General features: G+C 28.3%; 3 protein-coding genes across 3 annotated transcripts; all 3 read left to right on the plus strand.

The window, feature by feature from the left end:
* Positions 1 to 2,596: 2,596 nt before the first annotated feature.
* Positions 2,597 to 5,857, plus strand: LOC111031858 (ras suppressor protein 1). The gene is made up of 7 exons (XM_022311965.1): positions 2,597 to 2,787; positions 3,705 to 3,755; positions 4,038 to 4,158; positions 4,240 to 4,358; positions 4,438 to 4,520; positions 4,718 to 4,965; positions 5,484 to 5,857. The coding sequence occupies exons 1-7, from the start codon at positions 2,640 to 2,642 to the stop codon at positions 5,575 to 5,577; spliced, it is 864 nt and encodes a 287-aa protein (XP_022167657.1). The 5' UTR covers positions 2,597 to 2,639; the 3' UTR covers positions 5,578 to 5,857.
* Positions 5,858 to 15,197: 9,340 nt separating this feature from the next.
* Positions 15,198 to 15,937, plus strand: LOC111031857 (SRA stem-loop-interacting RNA-binding protein, mitochondrial-like). The gene has a single exon (XM_022311964.1). The coding sequence runs from the start codon at positions 15,332 to 15,334 to the stop codon at positions 15,581 to 15,583; it is 252 nt and encodes an 83-aa protein (XP_022167656.1). The 5' UTR covers positions 15,198 to 15,331; the 3' UTR covers positions 15,584 to 15,937.
* LOC111031856 (acyl-CoA-binding domain-containing protein 1-like) lies at positions 15,540 to 16,369 on the plus strand. The gene has a single exon (XM_022311963.1). The coding sequence runs from the start codon at positions 15,662 to 15,664 to the stop codon at positions 16,349 to 16,351; it is 690 nt and encodes a 229-aa protein (XP_022167655.1). The 5' UTR covers positions 15,540 to 15,661; the 3' UTR covers positions 16,352 to 16,369.
* The last annotated feature ends 222 nt before the right edge of the window (positions 16,370 to 16,591 follow it).

Genomic DNA, 16,591 nt, shown 5'->3' on the forward strand with positions numbered 1-16,591 from the left:
GGAGTACAATACACCTCTTTAATCTTTTTCTTGGACTGTGCAACACCTCTTCGAAATTCAGCGTACCCAGTACCTACCTACCTATTTATTTAATATTTTAAGAGCTATATTTTTAATGAAACCACACATTATACTTGTTTTCATTTTTTTTAGTATGTATTTCATAAGTTCTAGATAAAAAACATAAATTAAAAAAATTGTAATAAAAATAAATATATATATACCTAACATCATACACAGTTTTATATATTTTACTACAGAGACAAATATTGGTATATACATTATAGTATTATACCTAATATTAAATTTATCGAACTTGGATATACATTTACATCCCGGCATCTCGTATATTTGATTTAAAATTGTAATTAAACATAAATCAATAACTGCAAACATTAGCATAATATATTTTTATACTGTGGTGGCTAAAACAAATATATTTTTACACTTTTATGGTTTTTTGTTTTTGGAAAGGAGGCGCTTGAATTCATAGCCCAGATGGTACCTAAACTATACCTACCTATTATTATAGTATAACATATGTATAACTTTAATATAACGAACCAAACGAACTTCCCTTTAACATTTTCTGTTTAATGAAGTATATCTGAGAACCAAACCAAATTAGAAACAAATTTATTTAAGCAATTATATTTAACGACATTCTCTGTAATATCAATTTTTTTTTGTTGCTATTGAGAATTTATATGGAAGTTTCTCTGTATATAAATATATTACGATATAACAGCTATCATACATATATAAATTATAGAACCTTTGTTTACTGTAAGACATTTTAATTGTTGAGCTAAATTTTTATAAAGGCTAATAATACAAAAAAAAAAAACATAGAACCTATATAACAATATAATGAATATTTAGACCTGCTATGAGGGACCAAGAGAAGTGTACATATATAAATAAATAATATTATATTACATGTCTTATATTATTTTATAAGCTATTTATATTTTAGTTCAAATGTGAAAATACCCCTATATAAAACAAGATAGATCTCCCGAGTCAATAATATTATATTTATATTTAGGCGTGTGTTACTGACTTATTCTTATTATACCTAATAGTATAAACGAAGATAATGAAACTATTATAATTTTATTTGATGTTTGAGGAAATAAAAGCTTTAATTTCTTTCTATATTATAACAGGACAGGCGCCTACCTATATAGTGTACCTATATACCTTTTTTTTTTTCAGTTTGGAACCGACGGCACCGCGGGGACTGCTTGCTCATTACTTCCGCGACGCCGCATAGTGTATATACCTACAATCAACATATAAAATCAAAGAGTGTAATCATTTATTTTTAATGTACCTGCCTATATTTTTAAGTAAGAAATACATTTTTTTATTATTATTAAATAAAGTTCGAGACATCCCCTGTCTATATATCATTGGACAAACATTCAGTTTTGGTATATAAATACAAAAAAAGTTATTTACATGCGAGTTGTAAATATTATGTATTAGTGTAAAACGAATTATTGAATATAGTGTTTAGATTTTGTTCAACAGTTTTGAGTTGAGTAGGAATTCCAGTATGTGGCTCTAACGTTGCGTGGGTTTGGATTTATAATTTTATAAGAAATACTATACCATCTATATTTATGTAAATATAGGTACCTCGTACCTACATGAAATATATAAAATATTCGATCAATGACGAATTTACAGGTGTGTCCTGTGTGTTACATAAAGGGTACCTATCATAGTTTTAGCTGTATATATGGTTATCAGTCGGTAAAACATTTTTTTATTGTGTATATATGTAGATCGTAGATGAGTAGGTAAATTAATCATAATTACCAAATAACAGCAATACAGCATCTATAGAAAAGCCCAAAATTAATCTATGAGCTCTTCAGAAGTTAATGAATATAAATTTCAAGTTGTATGTAGGAGGAAATAGCTATAAGCTTTGAACATTTGTATTTTATAAATACATAGGTACCTACCCGTATTCTAGGACAGGTACGTGCGTATAGTTATATAATAGATTTTTATTCTTTTTATTCGTTTTGACGAATAAATGTACCTAATGATTAATTATAAATTTAATTTTAAAGACATCTTTGGTTTATACTTTGAACTAAACTTTTATGATGGTTTATAAAAAATAATAGGTACTATGGAATATGGATTAGGGGTCGCCAACCAGTCGATCTTGTGAGAAATATTGGTAAATCACCAGATATTTAAAATTTTTAAAAAGTAGATAATTTGTTGGAAAAGGTTGAGGACCCATGCTATAGATAGAGCCTACGATCAATTATAAATAATTATCAATTATCAACGCCATCTCATTATCAGAATACTATTTTTTATGGTTGTTTTTTTAAAAATATCCCAATCAGTTAATGTTTTGGAAAAAAAAGGTAGTTGACCAACAATACATACAATTATTATGTACAATTTACGGCACTTTAAGTATGCAATTAAAATATTTAAATATATTTGAATGTATGAAAATAATTTATGTTTGGAGTTCATACAATAATATTTGGCCCATTCTAATAACTAAATGGCAAATACATAAAATGGTCACACTGATTGTTTCTTTTGATAATATTATCAGTATTTTTATTTCATTTTTACGTGTGTACCACTCCCCGCCAATCATGGAAAATGGACCAGTTTCTTGTTTACCAACAACCCCGAAAATGTCGAAAGCGAAGAAAGTGATCGAAGAAGCTCTGGAAAATCAAAATCCAGAATTGGATTTAGCGGACAAGGGGGTAGTTTCCTTCGAGGAGATGCCAGGACTCAGTAAGTGTACTAAATTTAAACATTTCCTTTTATGGAAACTTGTTTCTTATTTACTATCGCCTTATAAGGACATCTCTATCATTTGCCACAATGTTTCCTAATTATTATTTTGCATTATTATTTTTTATAAGTACACCACTAGGTCTTTAATCCCATTAAAATTAACCAACATTAAATGCATTAAAAGAAAACATAATATAATATGTTCAATGCATAAATATATGTTCATAATTGTTTTCTAAAGAGTAAAAAAAAAAAACATTGATAAGGGGGGCAACTACAAGTTAAACCACTAAACCTGGACTATTGCATTCTTGAAAAACTTAATTTTTTATTTTGAATTTTTTTTTAAATAAAAAAATGATTTTAATTATGAAGTGTTTTATTATTCGTACACATGATTGTTTTTTAAATTTGATTTTGTTAAACTGTTAAATGTTTAATAATATTCCATTATTTATTAATTAAATGTATGCCTCTAGGCCAGTGGGTCAGATGATGCTGATTTATTACCATCCACTTCAATCATTATAAATATTCACATCATTTACTTTATAAAAATATCAACAATATAATATTATTAATACTGAAAAAAGTTTATGAGGGGGAGGGATCCCTGTTTGACTGCCCGTGCTAATAGATGGTTATAACTCGGTGAAAATAAGATTAATCATAATGGATAAACAATAATTAAATTATTTAATACAATTTTAAAAGTCACTATCTTCAATACAAGTAGCTGTAATATAAATAATATACATTGCTATTTTCTAAAAAAGGATAGGTACTTGCTATTCACATTGAAATAATAATTTGGAATTCCATTCTTCCTATATTAAACCCCAATATTTAAAAAAAAATTTTTTTGTGTTTATTTTATTTTGATGTCTAACAACATTTGTATTATTTGATTTCAGTTGATATGCATAATATTACTCGTATTACATTAAGTCACAATAAGATACAAAGTACGTATTCATTGCTTGATTTAATTTATATACCTAATTGAAACCGCCAACAAAGACTAAACTACATTTAAATTTTACAACCTTTAAAGTCTGTTGAGTTTATATAACAGTAAATGATTTTATTTATAAGCTCTGATATTAGACTTCGTCACGTTGACTAGTTAAATGTTAGCATTGGCCGTATATAGCCAAAGCACTCTCTGAATAATATGATTTATTAATGGTATTGTTTAAAATGTTTGTATGACACATTTTTTCTAATTAGTAACTATATATTTTTAGAAGTACCTCCCGGGATTGCAAATTTAACACAGTTAGAAATGTTAAATTTATTTAACAATCATATTGAAGAATTGCCAGTTTCTCTTTCATCGATGCCGAAGTTGCGTATATTAAATGTTGGGTAAGTTTAATTTATCTGTTTACAATAAAACTTAAAAGTAAAGCATGATATAATAGTTCTATTAACTATTGTTTTTTCTAGAATGAATCGTTTGGACTCGTTACCACGAGGTTTTGGAGCGTTTGCAGTTCTTGAAGTATTGGATTTAACATATAATAATTTAAGTGAATCCAGTTTGCCAGGAAATTTTTTTATGTTGGGTAATTATACACTAGTAAAATTCTTAAATTAAGAATCAAATGTTTCAAAAAATGTAAAGTATATTTCTTCATTTTTTAGAAACATTGCGTGCATTATACTTGGGGGATAATGATTTTGAGACTATACCACCTGAAATTGGACAGTTAAAAAATCTTCAGATTGTAAGTTTAATACTTTTTAATCAGTAAACTTATCATTTTAACATATCTTCATTTTTATTATTTTTATATTTGTTAACATTCTCAAATTTCTTTAAATATTGTTTTGAATAACTGTTTTATTTGTAGTTATGAAAATATTACATTTGTGTATTTTTAATCATTTATATATTTCAATGCTTCATTTTTTTTTTTTGCAGCTCGTTTTACGAGAAAATGATTTAATTGACATACCAAAGGAAATTGGGTATCTACCCAGATTACGTGAGTTACATATTCAAGCTAATCGACTTACAGTTTTACCACCAGAATTGGGTAATTTAGATTTATTTGGAAATAAATCAGTATTAAGAATGGAGTTTAATCCTTGGGTTGCTCCAATTGCTGACCAACTTCAAGTTGGCGTATCTCATGTAATTGATTATATTAGATCGGAAACCTACAGATAGTAAGTATTTATAAATTATATGGAAAAAACAACCAAGGCATAAAAAAACCAAAACTACATTAAGGACAATAAAATATTAAATTATTGTATAATGATGGGGGAATATATTATATTATACTTTAAAAGTTAAACACATCATAGGAAACTACACAAAAAAATTATAATGTGATTTGAAGGTTGGTCGTAACACCAGTCAATAATTATTCATTTATCACAAGCTATGCTTTTTGGAGAGGTATCTTATTATTAGTATATCATTTTACTGTGAAATATTATTTGATAAATATATACATATTGTTATTTAATATTTTAATGTTTGAATTAATTATTTTATTCTATTTGTGAGTAGTTTTGGTTTTTTATGTAGAATTTTCTAGGGATTCATTTATAGTTTATTTGTGACTAATATTAGTTGAGGTGTTGAGTAACAAAATATAATAAAGAACTCACTATCTACACCACATACATTATATTATAGATTATATACATTTTTTTAAGCAATAATATTTTTTTTGTAGTCTTCACAATCGGCATATTGCAGCTAGGGGTCCACCTCCACCAAAACTCAATGATAAGACACGTAAGATTTCAAGGAATCGTCAATACAGCTAACTTTTTATGTACATTGAAATGATCAAAATTAACTTAAGACTCACGAGGCATGTAATATCCGAAAATCACAGGACAATCACCTCTTTTAAAATAACTATGGGATCGTATACAACTACAAAATAGTGCAATTAATTAAAAATTGTTTTAATACACCAATACTAAAATGTAATTCTCGCACAATTAATGTTTTATTTATGTCATCCAATTTTGTAATGCCAACCTTATTTTGGTCCCTACTAGTTATTAATAATGAATAAATTGTCTATCAGGTGGTGAGTGAAGTCATTTCGGAGCTTTTTCTTAACATAATATCTAATCAATGATCGATGTTTTTTTCTTTTTTTACTAACAATATCATCTAAATATATATTTTTTTATGAACTCAATATAATATTATAACTTAAATTATTTTAACAAAAAAAGTCGTCCATTAATATATGTTTGAAAAAGTTTTATATTATTATTACTCTTTTTATATAATTTATTTTTAGAATTTAACTATGTTAATGCTTAATGTTGTGCAATTTGTGTTATTATTATTTTGAAATAAAATAGTTCAAATGTATTAACTATAACTGTGTGTAATGCGTATATTGTGCATTGTCCGTGAATTATTCACGGCATGCGATCTGTATGACACTATCGAAGACGATATGTGAGTATAAGTTTAATGACGATATGGGATTTTTTTTCGTCTCAAGACTCGTCTACGATATCTGATTGACTTATATTTCATATTATATAGTTAAATATGAAAAGAAACTATTACAAACCGACGTTATTCGTAATCGGGAAATAGAAATCGTTCGTCGGTCGGATTACAACTTAATTTTCCCGTTGTCCTTGTAATCGTCATTATCGCATATTATAGACCCCAGTGCCCAGAAAGTCGTGTCTCGGCGAAAATTCCGCGAAACGCTGTCTGGCCCGGCCGCGGCAGCCACTATACACGATATTATATTCCTTCCGGCACGTCCCCGAAAACACGAACACAAATAGAGCACTTCTGGAAAACTGCGCAATGTCTGCGAATTTCCCGCCGCCGGCGACCTCGTGTCTGGCACACGTGGCGGCGGCCCTTTTGTCCTCATCGACACGTGCATGTCTGGCTCGAGGGTTTTCGCGAACCGGTCCCGTTCACAGATCGATTCCATCGCGATAAAGTCGTCATAATATCATTACACTTCATATTTTACGAAATCATGTTCAACACGAACTCGAGATTTCTGCGAAGGGTTAGATCATGGCGAGCGGAGTGGAGGACGGCGAGTGTCTCTTTACAGAATTATAATAATATGTTGTTGTATGTCTGCGCTCAGCTGACACGTGTCCGAAATTCCTCCGTACCCATAAATGCGGGCAGGTCCGAATCCGCAATCGTAACTGCTAATTAAGTACTGTCAATATAATACCGGAGAAGAAATAATAAACGATTCATTTTGCTGCGAAATAGTTGTACAATTCCGAAAACGGCGAAAACGCCCATGACCCGTGATGAAATATTATTGCGTTATGCCTTATTAATATTATCATTATGATTCTTGTTGATGGGTGCCCTAGCTATTATTTTGGCCATTTGGCTGAAAAGACCACCGATTTAAACATATTATTATAAATGTTTCATTAAATTCGCTAATTAATTACTTTCCATACATAGGTATACATTATAATACCAGTTGGTAAACAGGAATAAAATATATTATAATTGGCATATTTTTGTACTCACAATTTCGGTTTTCGTTGGGTTATCTTTTGTAGTTAATAAAGACTTGAAATTTTTAAATATGCCGTGGCATAATAATAGTTAATGATGATATTATTTTATGGTAAATGATGACAACCGGTTATTATTTTATGTTTTGATGGTAAACAAGTAAAAATGTACAACTTATTTGGTACAGTATTTATTTCTACAACATTAATTGATAATTAATCGTCAATTTTAATCTTAAATTACTTATTGGCTATTTAGAGGGATAAACAAAATATTTAGGTACTAAAATGAAAAATATAAAGTTTCTACACCAGAGTATCGGAGTAGAGTATATTATAATATTGATCAAAATAATATACGTAATATATTTAATAATTATCATGGAAACCCAGACCGATGCGGCGATAACAAAAATAACAATGATGGTATAAATTGTAATTGTGATTTAATAAGACGTGTTATTGTGCAAGTAATATGACATAGTATACAATATAATATACGTATTCGTATTACGTACTTGTGGCGTGGTGTACAGAGGTGTCATTTGGGTACTACAGGCCGGTGCTGCTAGCTCCCGGATGGGTGACCACCCGGGATTTTTAGCAACAAATCCTTGCCACACATTTAAAACAAATGTTGAAACTAACCGTTTCCTTCAAAAAACAAGCCTAAGTTGCCAGGCTTAAGATCAATAAAAAAATACATATGTAATTATGTAAACGTATAAATTATAACTATGTAGTGTGCACACTGTACAGTTTTAGTGTACTACAGTGTGCATTTAATTAAAGAATTTAACCATTTAATTGTTTGCATACACATATAATATTGCTTTTTGCAACTTGCATATACTTATTTATTCATTACTAGCTCTCCCGTCACGGCGTTGCCCGTGTATTGTATAGTTTTTTTTTAAAACCCCCCTTTTACCTCCCCAGAGATCTAATTTTGAAAAATCCTTTCAAAAAAAAAAAATTATTATATTTACAAATGATTCTAATGATTTTATACACATATTGTTATTAAAAAATGAAACTATAGTTATAATTATTGTAATTTGTAGGTATAGTTAAACACGTTTATCGCATATCGATAAGAAAAGTATTATTATTTTTCGATTACGCAATTTATATAATTGAGCTATTCGGTGTTTTCTACACAACTCTTAACTTAATAAAAATGTTATGTAGTTAGTAGTTTATAATTTCGGCAAGGATTCCTACGTCATAAATATATCAGTTGCAGCCATAACTACGAACGAGTACGATCGTCAGTACAGGAATTAACTGTCGTAGTATCGTGTCGAAACAAAGATCTATTATATCATCTTTTCTAGCTGATCTGCTGATCCCTTGCACTTCGCTGCCCTTTAAAAATGCCAACTATATGAGACTCGCTTGTGATAATGTGAGCAGTATATTATCAGGTAGGCTGTCTACTAGTGATGGGAATTATTCGAATAGTTTTACTGTAAATAATTTGAATATTCAAGTATTCAAATACTATAATACTATAACTTTTATTGGTCGTTTTACCATGATAAGTCTTATACATTTATTCAATTCTTTAGCCAATTTTTGCTCCCGCCAGCCATGTATTCCTTTTCCTTTACCCTTTTAATAGATTAGGTTAGACGTTAGGTAAACATAGGTAAAATATTTAAATAATTTTTTTTTTAAATAAAGTTTTGATAGTTTTGTAAAATAATATATAATAATAATACATAATATAATATTATAGGTATAACAGAAAAATAATAAATAATAAATAATAATTGAAAAATAAATACACATTTAATTGCATCGATAAATATCATCGAATTTAATATTGTTATTGTTTATATTGATTAATATTGATTTTGTAGTATCGAATACTGATAATCGAATTATTCGAGTAGGTATTCGNGTTTTGATAGTTTTGTAAAATAATATATAATAATAACTAATGGCCTATGTCGCCGAAGCTATAAGATCAATAAAAAAAAAAAAAAAAAAAAAAAATAATTAATAAATACTTGTACATTAAATTGCATCGATAAATATCATCGAATTTAATATTGTTATTGTTTATATTGATTAATATTGATTTTGTAGTATCGAATACTGATAATCGAATTATTCGAGTAGGTATTCGAATATTCGAATTATTTACGGTTACACTATTCGAATCCGAATTATTCGATTATTCGAATGTACTAATGTACATTACAGTATTACACCCTACTATCATCTACCTGCGATGGATTGTGGACCCCGCTAGATGCACACTCTATATGAATAATATGTTTAATTTAAATTGTATTGATTAATTTAATTGCGTACATGCCGATGAGCGGCTATAAGTGAAACTCAGCCGATAGCCACCCTGGTAGGTAATACACTAAAATTCGATTTGATGCATTCTTAAACCTGATCTGTCCGATTAACCAATAGCAACCAACAATTTAAAAAAAATACCAAGTTCCACTAAAAAATTAAGAAAGTTGCGGGGAAAATTAGTTATTGATTAAAATAAACGTGCAAATTGTATACCTATACACATATTATATGGCACGGCGGCCCGCAGGTGACTTAAGTTTGTTTAAAATTTTAAGCGTGATTGCTTAAACTAACTATGATGAACAAACACTTATCAAAAACTCGCTGTAAAATTTTTCATTAATCTTCCGTTTGATTCCACTGTGTAATTAGCACTAAGAAATTATAAATTAACTTTTTTATATCATATAGATATGATATAGATGGATCTGTTTTAAATGATAAGCGATACGTGTGATGCCTCGACTAAGGGTAATTGCCAATAAGAATTTATTTTTATATACATAGATAGATAGTAGAATTTTACTTCTCGGAACAATTCATTATCTACACGCCGATCGAACACAGACGGACAAAAAGTTAAGGAAGCATGTCGTAATGGAAACCTACAGGTCACCGTATTGTAAAATATGTATATGGATGTACAATTTGTACGTAAACAATTTATTTTAGCCGATTTCAACCCTTTAAAATCAAAATTTTGCAAAATCCTTTCTTAGTGGAACTCGACATTATAATATTAATTCAGCCTCAAATTTCAATTCGATAACTCAAATAGGTTCGACTCTGAGTTGATTATTGCTAAAGTAACTTTCCTTTATAGTATATATATATATATATATAGAGATACGTACAACATCCCTAATTTTTAAATATTATAATGTAAACGTTACTAACGTTACTAACGGTGGTTTTATTTAAATCCATCATATTGATTTATATTAAGACAATTTAATTATAAATATATATATTATATTTACATATATTATTATATTTAAATATTATTAGACATTAGTTCAACTAACAACTGTTCAAAATGTTGACTCGTCATCCATACCTAATATACATAATATTAATATTTAATACACCCAACTATAGCAAATAATAATTATATTGATTAACGTCGAATAACTAACTATACCAGAAGATAAAAATGCTAAGCTTATTAAATTATCATATAATACAATTAATATTTAATATGACAATACCAACTAATAAAAGCAGAATTAGTAAATAAATAGGTAAATGCTCTAAGTGGAAAACTTAATAACACTTTCGAAAAAAAATATCAAAATATAATATAATATAAGATTTACTAGGTACCTAGGCACGTGAATCAACTAAATACTTGATAAAGTAATATATCTATTGTTGGTTTACCGCAGCCACCTATACAATTTGTTACTATTATAATATTGTAATACTAACAAGATGTGAATAATAATAGAGTAATAGACTAATTGAGTGTAGATACTAACATTGCTAACTAAAAAAGGTCTAAAAAACCTGAAAAATTTACGCTTGTAATCAGTGGGATTGGGGTATATTGTAGGTGGCATAAGGATTACATTATTGGTTGTACCTATGTATGCATTTTATCAAGTTATATAGTTAATTAGTCCTTATAAACATAGGTACCATAAAAAATAAGTAGGTATGTTATTAAATTAAGACAATTAAGTGTTAATACAGTGATTACGACAATATTTATTTTGGTTTTTGTGCGTAAAGTACGTGAAAGTTTATTTTTCACAATCAACTATTTAAAATCAAATCAGAGTTATAATACATTGTTGAATGATACTAGTGTTGCTTGTATTTCATTAAGCAATTTAAGACCAACAAAATATACAACTAATATTTAAAATTATAGTGATTTTTTTAAAACCCCCATCACCCAGAAATCGTATGTATATACATTATACATTATACATAAAGTAGGTGTCTTTCAACACCATACTGGCACATGAATTTATTATAAAACTTTGATTACATTTTTAGACGTTATCCGAAAATGGTTCACCACTTCTACCCACCTTGGGCTCTGGATAGGCATTAAAATGTACACAGCTCTTAAGTCTAAACTTTGGTTATGGTACAAGTGTACAACTATGTTATGATACGTCTTATTATACATAGTTACGTCTAGACTGTGCGTCTGTGCGACTGTGCGCATACTTCGCTATGATCAAAATAAGTAATTCACAATAATATCCAACGATAGTAACTGTTATTACAAATACACTAAATAAATAGGTAGATCCCCACGATAAAAATAATATTTTACTTTGAGTATTTTTATCATCATGGCCTACGGGTAAACCTATACGGACTCACATAAGAACTATTAAAGTTTAAAAATATATACTTTTCAATGAAAGTGTCTAATATGTCGTATGTATGTGGTTGCTATAATATGTGCAGACTTATAGAAATATGATACCTATTACAATAAAATAATTTTAAACGAAATCGGATTACGATTATTATTTCACATTTAAACCTATTTTTTTTCAAGTACCTACCCACCCAACTAATAAACACATTTTTATACTTGGGAATTTACGTACTAAAGGTATTTTTATGGGGATTCTTTTTATTTGATTACCAATCATTCACAAAACATGGAAAAATCTAGGTTCTTAATCCTTATTCAAAAAAACCAGCGATGTCTGATTATGTTGACTGAAATATTATTTTAACTCTAGTAGATATCCCATACTTACTAAGTATTACAATTTACAAAGTACAATATTACTTTCATTAATTAATTTACATATTACTTTAAAGGTCTTATACATATAACGACAAGAGCTTCCTGACCGTAGTACGTAATATATAGATGAGTACCTAATAAATGTGTATATTGAGTTCGAATTTATCTTAGCTTAACAGCATCGATTATTAACAGAAATCGAATACGATTGCTCTTTTATTTTTGGTAATTCGTGGCTTGGAAATTCGGAATTTAATTGGATGATGTGTAAGTGTTGAGTTATGAATATGAACACAAAAACAGTCGGTACATAAAAAATGTATGTATTTAAAAATTTGATTCGGCGTGTGAATAGTGCAAGCGTGTGTTCTTATATAACATTATGTAAGCATAAATGTGTAATAGATAGGTAGAGTAGTTTTCCTCTTAATCCGAAGTACTTAATTTATTCTTAATTCCTTAATTCGAATTCAGATTTGATATTTCTGAGGATGGCAAACGAAAGTTTAGTGTTGGTTTTGCTTGTATAAAAGAACAGATAAAAGCTGCACACAAATGCGGGTACAATAGAACAATGAGACTAAGATATAGATATTACGGGGTATGGTCTTTTAGATAGTAAGATAGTTTCCATGTAAACAGAGTAAACGCCACAGACACAGTTTCATGAAGCCGGAGAAGGTCTAAAATCCTAGGTACACTGCTCGTCGCGTACGACACTTCTTGGAATATGCCGTTGACCGCATAATAGTATGCACCTACAACTTAGACAGTTACACGTATTTTATAATAGTGTATATCTAATTAAATAACAAGTTAAACATGGTTTCCTGAAATATCTTTATTGTAGACTGTTATGTTGTTCGAACGAAAAATATGATCAATTAACTGAAGTACATAATATTATAATAAATATTATTTGATCACACATTTATAAAAGTAATTTCGTTAAATTTTCTTAGGTCCAATATTGTACAGTTAATATGATCATAGACGTTGTGTTATATATTTATGTTATTTGCAAGATATACAAAAAAACATGTAGCCTTTTGAAAAGCACAAATAGGGATTGTTGATTAAACATGGTGATAATATTATTGTCAATATAATATTATATTTATATCATAATATTGTAATTTAGTAATTGGCAATGATTAGTGATTTCACATTGTATAAGCTCATACGATATTTGCAAAACACGATTCCTAAAAATTATTATTAAAAAAAATATATACAAACAGTCAAAAAGGTTTGGGAAATTCCAAGGTGATGGTATAAAAAATAAAAATAAACCAAGGAAAAATATCATAATTTGAACTTCAAACAATTACAGATAAAATATATTTTCGATAATTTTAAATTGTTATAAGTAGAATTTATGAGGAATCTTGAATTCAATTTAAAAAAATGATAATTTTAGAATATTTTTGGAATGTTTCTAGTTTCTATAATTAATATTTTTTTAATAAAATTAAAATAACGAATCGTTATTATCAAATACATCAAATAATTTAAAAATCCCTTATATTAGTGGACAATATAATTGAATGTACATGATGAATGACATGAATTACTAAATCTCATTATTGTGTTAGATCGTACGTAAATTCCAATTTTCCTCATTTATCTTATCCTACCCAGTGGTCGAAGTGGAGGGGGGATACGGAGGGATGACATCCCTCTACTTTTTTGTACTTACATTTTTCATCCCTCTACTTATTTTGTCTAGACTAACGCATTCCTCCTAAGACTTGTGTTTTAAAATTAAATAATTATTATGATTTTTATATTTAAACCTATGTGTAAGAAAACTTTTTATTTTTCGTATAGGCCTAAATCTGAATTGTAAGGCATCCCTCCACTTATCTTGAGCCATTTCGACCACTGATCCTACCTTAGGTATATTTATATACAATATACATAACCACATATTATTACCATTAAATGTATTATACTTAATTCTGATTATAATAATCAATATATTATATTAGCATATGGCTAAATGATATTACATAACTATATAAGAGTATAAGACGTAATAGGAACTTTTTGCATTTTGTAACTTTTAACATTTTAATGCTTGTACATAATTGTCGAGATATTATAACTATATGTTAAAATCTCATTAATAATAAAAAAAAAAAAACATTTTAATGTATAATACGAAGACTGGATCCCTTTTTAAATATCCAATAGACCCTTGATTTAGTATCCATGTGGGTAGAGGTATTTTTGTATTTATAGGAAATTGGAAAGTTTCCCGAAAATAAATGACACAAGTACCAAGTTACTTATTTGTAAATAAATAATTAAATTTATTCTGAGAGTTATACCATAACAATATTCATCTGTAAGTAGGTATACTATAAAAGTATAAAAGTAAATAGTAATTGTAAGTGGGTGGGATTAATAATATGTCCGACCTTGTACAGATACATATAAATATATTGTTATTATTATTATAATAGATAGGTATATGAAATGTCTGAAACTTTGAACATACAGCCATATTGGTGGATATTAAAAAGCATTCAAAGCTCCTCTCAGAATCTAATAAAGATGATTAAATAATTTTAATTTACTTTTATTATCATGTACCTATGCACTGCAATTGTCGAGCTATAACAGTTATACTGAAAAATTCTAAAAAAAATATTACAATTTCTAAATTTTTAAAATTTACTCTCAAGTTTTAAGCCAATACATTAAGGCCGCCAAATCATTATTTGTCGAAACAAAATTTGAATAAAAAAAAATACAAAGAGTTATTATGGTCGATGATTTTAATTACACATTTTATTTTTCTATAACTTCCTTGCATTTTAGAAACATCAAACAGCTGATGTGTTATCACTTATCAGCAAAGTCTAAATTTTGTCGGTGGAATAATATGGCATTGCACTATCGGTGTATCGCTTGAGCATTAGTTAAAAAAAAACGTGTTCCTTTCAGTACATAATATCTACAAAGTTCGTTCAACATTCTCATCAGATTGTTTTATATAAAATGTCAAAATTGACAAAGTTTTTCGTCGGGAATCTGCCGTGGACAGTCAGCAGCCGGGAACTCCGTAAATATTTTGCATCATTCGGCCACGTTGCTACCGCAGACGTATTGTTCGACCACTCTACTGGTTTGTCGAAGGGCTACGGATTCGTTCAGTTTTCTACACCAGGTGGATACGAAAGTGTTTTAAACAATGACAAACATGAATTAGACGGGCAAACATTGATTCTTAAAACAGCTGATTATCAATAATTGTTGTTTCTTACAAGCAAAATTCCTGTTTTTTTTTATAATAGACCTAGGTATTAGTATAATATAATATAGTAAGTAATGGATTTTAATTCTAAAAATTTATCTGCTCAGTTTGATAAAGCTGTCTCTTATATTTCTGGGTCTAATTTATCTGATGTTGACACACAGCTTAAACTGTATGGATTTTATAAGCAAGCAATGGAAGGTATATGTACTCTACCAAAACCTCCAATATATGATCTAAAAGGCCGTAAAAAATGGTATGCCTGGTCTGATATGGGTTCAATGTCTAAAGAAGAAGCTATGACATCATACATACATTTAGTAACAACTATAAATCCAAACATAGAAACAGAAAAAACTGGATGGGTGACAGTAAGTACGTTTGCCAATGATGAACAACCACTGTCAGAAAACGAAAAAACCATCAGTGATTGGGTTAAAGAAGGAAATTTAAACAAAATAAAGACTTATATAGGTAACATAAATGTTCACGATTGTATGGGAATGGCACCAATTCACTGGGCTTCAGATCGTGGAGATTTTGAAATTCTGAAATTTTTAGTGGAAAATCATTCAGCTGATGTTAATTTTCAAGATAATACGGGCCAAACAGCTTTACATTATGCTGTATCTTGTAGTCATGAAGATATATGCAAATATTTGGTTAGTGTGGGTGCAAAAATTAATATTCAAGACGAGGATGGAATTACTGCACTAGAAATGTGTTCGGATGAAAAATTAAAATCATTATTATCAATAAATTAAATCTATGTTTATACACAATTAAATGTATGTAATTATAATTATGAAATGTTAAAACCAAAAAAAAAAATATTGTGTGTAAGAATAAAATGTCGTGTTTATTATGTAATTTTTTATAAAATAAATAAATTAAAATCATTTTATTCATATTTTGAATGTTTTTTTTTTATTTTCATTAAATAAATAACAATACATAATAAATAATTTCAAAAAGTATGACCTCAATATGAGAATTTATACAAA

Source organism: Myzus persicae, unplaced genomic scaffold (genome assembly GCF_001856785.1).
Source record: "Myzus persicae strain clone G006 unplaced genomic scaffold, MPER_G0061.0, whole genome shotgun sequence".
Classification (NCBI taxonomy): domain Eukaryota; kingdom Metazoa; phylum Arthropoda; class Insecta; order Hemiptera; family Aphididae; genus Myzus; species Myzus persicae.